This window comes from Perognathus longimembris, chromosome 21 (assembly GCF_023159225.1).
Source record: "Perognathus longimembris pacificus isolate PPM17 chromosome 21, ASM2315922v1, whole genome shotgun sequence".
Lineage (NCBI taxonomy): Eukaryota > Metazoa > Chordata > Mammalia > Rodentia > Heteromyidae > Perognathus > Perognathus longimembris.
Window position 1 is genome coordinate 32,979,459 of NC_063181.1, and position 7,793 is coordinate 32,987,251.

At 48.7% G+C, this 7,793-nt stretch overlaps 1 protein-coding gene across 2 annotated transcripts in view; it reads right to left on the reverse strand.

Moving 5' to 3' along the window:
• Tacc1 (transforming acidic coiled-coil containing protein 1) overlaps window positions 1–5,289 on the reverse strand; it is a 66,161-nt gene extending 60,872 nt beyond the window's left edge. For both annotated transcript variants that reach the window (XM_048330932.1, XM_048330933.1), the window contains exons 1-2: window positions 4,952–5,289; window positions 3,988–4,103 (exon numbers count right to left, since the gene is read on the reverse strand). In XM_048330932.1, the coding sequence (XP_048186889.1) occupies window positions 3,988–4,103; window positions 4,952–5,157 (322 nt within the window). In that variant the 5' untranslated portion in view covers window positions 5,158–5,289. The remainder of the gene's footprint in view (window positions 1–3,987; window positions 4,104–4,951) is intronic.
• Window positions 5,290–7,793: the final 2,504 nt, after the last annotated feature.

The following is a 7,793-nucleotide window of genomic DNA, read 5'->3' on the forward strand; positions in this document are numbered from 1 at the left end:
GATAAAAGTCCAGGCAAAGAAATGATCAATACAGTAACAACAGTGTAAATACTCTTTGTGGGAGAAGACTGACAGCAAATATAGGACAGCCTAAACTTTACAGGACAGCCCACACTTTACAGTCAGTCACCAGTCTGGTATTTTCAAGACATTTCTTTGGCTAGAATTTTATTTCACTAAGAAATCAGGAACTAGCTTCTACTGGTGTTTTTTTTTTTTTTTAAATCTACAACTTTATCCTTTGTTTAATTACTGGCATATAATACTTGTCTTAGGCAAAGTCATTTTCGAATTTAGATATTTTAAGTTTCTAAGAGAGTTTCAATGAAAGGAAAATCATATGCTTCCCTGAAGTGTAGGAATTATGAAGTCTTCACAGGAACCATAGGTATGGTATATGTTGACATGCCCCTTCACATTTCAGTGCCTTTGTATATCAGAAAACTGGGCCCATTTACAAATGTTAACACCAACCCCAGGAAATGGAAACAGGAGGGTTTTTTTTTCCTTTGTTGTTGTTTTTCTTTTTGTCTTGTTAATTTTATCTGTCTTAGGAAGGGTAAGGGAGGGGGAAAGGGTGAACAAATGCAGCAGGGTTACTCACTAGTGTTTAAAACAACTATACAAGTTGTAGGTGGGGATGGGAGGGTAGAGATGATTGTCTAAAAAGAAATGAACGCATTATCCGATTTATATAACTGTAACCTCTCTGTATATCACCTTTACAATAACAATAAACAAATATTTGTAATGTTAACACTAACTCTTGGCTAACAACCCTTAAATTCGCCCTCCAGAAGATATAGTCTTAACAGTCTATACTTACTGTTCAACCATATCGTGGACCATGGAAATATGAAAGATGTTAAGCAACAAAAATATCAATATTTTCAGGAGAAAGTAAACTATCTAGTCCCCAAAATTAAACTGCAACTAAAATGACCCATAAGGAGTTCTTTGAAATCATCTCTGATCAGACCTGTACTTTGGGGGTATTTTCGCATTTGCTGCATATGTGTGGCAAGGCAATCAAGCCACAAAACTCTGGACTACCTCCAAACACTACCCAGCCTGATGAGCAAGCATCCTACTGTTTAAAGACCTTAAAGTAAGAGATTCCATAATCTGTAGGATTGTTTCCTAGATTGTACACTCCACCCGAGCCCCTACAATTATAGCCTATAGTCAGGCACCCTATAGAGCTAGGCTCTCTATTAGGAAAAAGTCTAGGGAAAGTTATCCAGATAGAATGAAAGAGTGTGAGAGTCATCATCAGTATTAGACAGATTAAACAATTAGGTTTCTGTGGCTTGGGTGCCTAGGCCATCCAGACCTCTATTCAGTTGGCCAAGAATCTGGCGGGATGAATCAGTTTAGCAGCTGATAGAATCATGAGAAAGGGCTGCCCACACTGAGGGCAATTCAAAGAGGCTTTCAGACAACTACTTAACATGTGTCTTCTGGGTTTTATTTAAATTTGATGAGAAAGTCACAAAACAGTTCTTTCAAGCTTCTAAATCTCCCTTCTGATCTGCCAATCTTGCAAGAAGAAAAGGGAGCTATGAGAAACAAGTGGTATCTTCATTAGGGAGAATGGTACACAGCTTTGTGCCACATACCAAGTTCTCCAGTATATAAACCTGTCTGTTCCCAGCCTTGAACAGAACAAAACAGGTTGAAAGTATTGCCTGATGCTCAGCAGGTAGATAGAGCACACAGCTGTCATTTCAGGCAAGAACAAATTACAAAGGGGCCTGAAGCTGTGCTAGGTTCTGAGTTCAATTCCCCAGTCCTAGTTTTAAAAAAAAAAATCACAGGCTGGGAATGTGGCTTAGTGGTAGAGAGCTTAGTGGTGCATGAAGCCCTGGGTCAGATTCCTCATACCACATTAACAGAAAAAGCCAGAGGTGGCCCTGTGGCTCAAGTGCTAGAGTGCTAGCCTTGAGCAAAAAGAAGCTTAGGGCCTGAGTTCAAGCCTCAGGACTGGCCAAAAAAAAAAAAAAAAAAAAAATCACACCCCAAAACTGGTTGGTGTTATTTTACCAACAATCCTACCTCTGTTCTATTATCAGAGTGACTTGACTTCCCTAAGTAATCTGAAGAAAGTACTAAAAAATAAGATACCTAAACTGTGGATCTGAGGCAGTTGTAATCAGTTTTAAAAAATTAGGTGGCCAGATAACTGAAAGCTGGTTCTATCTGCCATTACAGGCGATACATCCTGGAGTCTCATTCAATACAACAGCCAGAGAACCTTGAAATAAAAAGCCAATCCCTGCACAAGAAAGACCAAGACAGAGGATCATAAGTTCTAGGCCAGTTTGAGTTACACAGTGAGATGCACCTGCCTCAAAAGCACCAGGCCCAAGTTCAAACCCCAAGCTCCAGTACTAAAAAAAAAGTCCAAACCCTAGTACAAAAAAAAAGTCTTATCGCTTCACACCTGATATGTACCCTAGTAAACAGTATCTATGGAGATGTAATGAAGTTAAGGACTAAATTCAATGACTGGTACCATGAAAAGATAACTACACACAGGGAAAGACTATCATGTGATAAGGCAGAGTTACTCTCATCACTGTTGACCAACACCAGGAGCCAGAACAGGCAAAAAAGGATTCTTCAAAGGGCCTTTGGAAGGAGCACAGCTCTGCCAACTCCTTGTTTCAGACTTCAAAGTTTAATTTCAGTTCTCCAAAACCAGGAGTATACCACTCAGTTTGTTGTATTTTGTTTCAGGTTCTAAGAGTGTCTGTCGGGGCTGGGGATATGGCCTAGTGGCAAGAGTGCCTGCCTCATATACATGAGGCCCTGGGTTCGATTCCCCAGCACCACATATACAGAAAATGGCCAGAAGTGGCACTGTGGCTCAAGTGGCAGAGTGCTAGCCTTGAGCAAAAAGAAGCCAGGGACAGTGCTCAGGCCCAGAGTCCAAGCCCCAGGACTGGCCAAAAAAAACAAGAGTGTCAGTCACTTCCTTATCAGCCACTGGCCTCCAAACTGGCCCTCAAATACACCACAAATATTCCTGTCCTGGGGTTCCCCCAGGGCAAGCTGGTCAAGTCTCACAACTTTGCAGAAGCCACTCCTCCTGGGAGGGGTCTTTGCTACAAATCTTGCTTCCTCAATCTTCGTACAGGTTTCTGCCCCAGTCACTTTATCAGTCACACTCCCCCAACTACCTTTCAGCATTTCCTAGCCACAGCTCATATTCCCCATTCTCCACTTACTTTCTCCTATAGTATTTAACACAGGCTGATGTGTACACTTAGCCCTTAACCCTTTTCGTCTTCCTCCAAAATGTTAGCTCCCTGACAGCAGGGCTTCCTGCTCTATTTATTGAATGAGCAAATCAGTTTCTAACAGGACAGGTGAAATTTTTACTCAGAACTGTCTGGGTAACCAAAAAAAGAAAAAAAAAAAGGTTTCTACTAATTAAGTGGGACAGCTTCTACAGATGAAGGGCAGGATCAAGGTTGGGCTCTGAGAGACTAGGAGAAGATATGTGTGCCTGCAAACATGCCTGTAGGAGGGTAATTTTATAACTGCCTCTTAAGGATTCCTAACTCAAAAAAATCAAGTCCTACTTATAATTTTGTGTCTAGCCACACCCTAAAGCAATTTATCCTGAGGAATTTGTGAAGCCAAATCTAAATAGAGCCCTACCACTGCATTACTCCACACATTTTTACATTTTAAAAGCTGAGAACCGCCCAACAGGAATGTTTGATAATGATAATCTCAAACTACATATGCACAAAATGCTAACCAGGGAATAAACAAAGCTTCTAATCATCAAACCTGAGCAAAACGTTGGGGTGAGGGTGGGGAGACCTTACAAATAAACCAGGAGCTTCAAAAATGGCTCTTTCTGGACAAGAAGGCAATCCAAACCCACTGTAACAGTCCTAAATTATCATTTTTTCTTCCTTTTATACACATTCTTTAAACTTTACAAAAGAGGCATAAGAATGACATTTTCTTTACCTTGGGTTCTGGACCCAGGATCCGCCAGTCCCGGTTGTGAATCACAAGATTCCTTGAGAGGTGATTTGATGGGAGTTTCAGCTTCAGGGGTCTCGAAATTACCTTCAGAATCCGAGCTGCCAAGGGGGAAAAATGAGGAATTACCACTTTCAACGGTATTTCCTATACCTGTTACAATTTACATATGAATGAAGGTTTTTTGTTTTGTTTTTTTTTAATTCTGGTCTAACTTTACAACCAGCGGATCCTCGCTCACACCAGCTGGCCTGTGAGGAGGTGGCGGCGGGTTTCGGCGGTGCCCTCGTGGTATTCTCAGTGTACCATCCTGTCTCCCTGAAATCTCCATTCTCTGGAGCTTTTCTCTCCAGCAAAATTTACATTTGAGCTCCTCTTTTCCTTTCGTGCCGGGAAGGGGGTGTATGTGGAAGGTGGTTTGCAAAACTCCTTTTCTCACAGGACCCCTTTTCCAGAGGCTGCCCCCACAGTTCCAGCCGGGCCTTATTCCTTGGTAGGCCTCTACCTGTCAGGACCTCACTCCGCGGGAGTGTGGAGAGCGCTGTCACCTGCCTCCCGCGATCACCAGGGTGACAGCTCGGCGGGGACCACCGTTTCTCACCAGCTGCCAGGGAGGGGCCTGTCATCTTGCGACCTTCTTTGACAGGGCTGCGGTTGGGGGCGCGGTGCGGCCCGGGGAGGGCCGGGCGGCCAGCCCCCCGCCCCTGGACGCTCGCGGTTCTACCGGGCGTGATCAATGACACTGGCCCCGTGTGCGCGCGCGTGACCGAGCGGGAGATGGGTTGCGGAGCGCTTACTGCGGGACCGGGGGTGGGGGGGGGGGGCGCAGGCTCGCGGGAGGACAGGCCGCCCCGAGGTCGGGACCGACGCGGCGCGGAGCGGGGGCCGGAGGGGGTTGCGGGTGGGCGGGCGGCGCGCCCGCGTCGCGGCGGGGATGCCGGGTACTTGCCTGAAGCTCAGGGACCGGGCCTCGGCTCGCGAGTCCTCCTCCTCGGGGGCGCCCCGGGGCGCCCGCGCTTCCTCCCCGGGGTCACCCCGGGGCGCCCGCGCCTCCTCCTCCTCCTCCTCCTCGCCGCCGCCGCCGCCGCGCACGGCGGACCACGTCCACTTCGCCCACTGCACGGGGGACAGGATCTGCCAAGGGCTGAACGCCATGGGCCCGGCTCCCGCTCCGCCTCCCGTTCAAGATGGAGCGGACGGTGACAGGCGCCCAGACGCGTCGCCGGCCGCGGCCCAGGGGACCCAACGAGCGCCGTCGGGGGCCGCAGAGCACTTCCTCAGCCCGCAGCGGCGCCGCTCTTCCGCGTCCCCGCTGCCGGGCGCCGCGGCGCTCGGCCTCCGAGCCGGGCTCCCTCGCCGGTGAAGACGCCGCTCCCGGCCTCTCGGGGAGGGGGCGGCCCGCGGCGCCCGGCAGCTCCGGGGGTCGAGGTCTCGCTCCCGCCTTCCCGCCGCGGGGCGCGCGTCTGCTGCCGCGGAGCCGCGCCCCAGGAGCCGCCCCCCTCGGGCCGTACCACCTGCGCCGAGCGGGCGGGGGCGCGCGCCGCGCCCGGCCTTTGAAGTCTGCGCGCGCGCTCGCCGGGTCCCCCCGCACCCGATGGGTGCGTCCAGACCGCGGGGAGGGGCTTCTCGGCCGCACTTCGCGCCCCGCGCCGGGGACCCGGGAGTCCCCGCCGCTACCGGGCCCTGACGGGATGCGGCTTTCTGAACTTGAGCCTGCCGAGCCTCCTCCTCCCTTCGTGGTGTACTTCATCTTGCTCCTGAGGCTCCCTGGGGTGGCTGCATTGGACTGCACTGAAGTCAGGGACGCCCCGGTGATGTTCAAGGTCACGGTGGACCGGCGACCCCCCACCTCTCAATGCCGACGGCCTGGATGGTTCCAGCCTCTGCATCCCATCCCTCCACTCCCAGACTCCGAAGTCACTGGGCAGCGCTTGTGGGCCTGGCCCTCGGGACGCCCTGAAGTGGCTACGACCTGGGCAGAGGATTATCCAGTTATATTACAGCCTAAACCGTTTCCTTTCTTTCCATAACTTCCCAAGACTTGATTTCTGGTGTAAGCCAACAGGTCTAGTGACAGGAGCCTTCGGATCAAGACCTTCATGTTGGGAGGCAAGAGGAAACAACAGCCTGCCCTTTTCTCTTGAGTTATTCCATGTGGGGATGGCTCCTCTTAGAACTATCGTGCACCCTCTCATGAGCGAACCTGCTGCCCCATCACCGGGCTTAAGGATCTCCTAGCCTGGGTCATTTTCCAGAGTTGTAGAGCATCTGTGAGGTGGCTCCAACATTTAGGGACAAGGTCAGGCTGAAACTTGTAAGAGATTAGTGATCTCGACTGAAAGGGGTTGGCACGCACACAGTGGATGTATCATGACTATCTTACACATTTGATAACAAAGACAGGGCTAGCATACACGATAAGGCTTGGCCTGTAACCTCCGGTAATGGAAGACCAGGGTTTCTCTGAAGAAACAAAAGGGCTGGGATGTTCTGGATGCTTTAGTATTGATTCCATCTTCTTCCCAGAGATAACAAACAGGTGTATTCTAGGCAGGAGGCATTTTTGCTTTAGGCTCACAAGAAATATGCCCACACTATCTAACTGTTCCTCAGAACACTTAAAAAAAAAAAAAACACATCCAGGGGTGACACTGTTCAAAAAGAAATACACTCATTACCTAGCATGTAAATAACTGTAACCTTTCTATGCATCACCTTTACACTAACAATAAAAAAAAACACCCACACAAATCCACTGTGGAGTGAGCCTCAGTGTTTGCTTGTCTAGCACACAAGAAAGGCCTTGTGGTCCAGCAGGACCTAAAAGTCCTTAAGGAATTGTAAATTTGGGAAGCAATGCCTAGCCAGAACCAACTGATTGCTCTTGCCTCGAGAGCAGTCTTTCTTTGCCAGCAGATCTTCACACTTTCCTGAAGGGTTCCTTTATTTCCCATTCCCCATGTCCAGCTACCCTAAGCTTCCAGGTCCTGGATGCTCAAACTTCCTTCATCAACCAGTTCAAGTGAACTCTGGGAAATCATGCCAGTTTCTCCTACTTTCTATCCTATTACTCCAACCCCCAACATTGAGAGACTCTTACTATGACCCCAAGACAGTTGTGAAAGGCAATGTTAGTGTGTGTGTGTGTGTGTGTGTGTGTGTGTGTGTGTGTGTGTGCTGGTACTGGAGCTTGAACTCAGGTCCAAGGAGCTCTCCCTTAATATGTTCACTCAAGGCTAGTCTCTATGACAGAGCCACACCTCCACTTCTAGGTTTTTTTGGTAGCTAACTGGAACCTAGAGTCTCACAGATTTTTCTGCCTGGGCTGCTTTCAAACTGTAACCCTCAGATATTAGTCTCCAGAGAAGCTAGGATTGCAGGTGTGAGGCAGTGAAGCCTGGTGAGCATTCTTAACAGAAATGAAGTACTGTCACAGGCCAAGTTGGATACAAGGCCACACTCCTCTTAGCTCGGCATGTGTAACCTTCATTCATTTATCTGTCCCACTTCTGGACCATATTATTCTGAAAGTCAGGAACATCTCATGTTTATGATAAATTTTTTTTGCCTCCCCAGTGAGGACAAAATCACATAGTCTAATAAGCTTGCAATAAATATCTTTTAAAAAATGAGTATCCTGGGCTGGGAATGTAGCTTAGTGGTACAGTGGTTGTCTAGCATGCATGAAGCCCTGGGTTCGATTCTTCAGTACCATATACATAGAAAAAAGCCGTTAGTGGTGCTTTGGCTCAAGTGGTAGAGTGCCCAGGCCCTGAGTTCAAGCCCCAGGA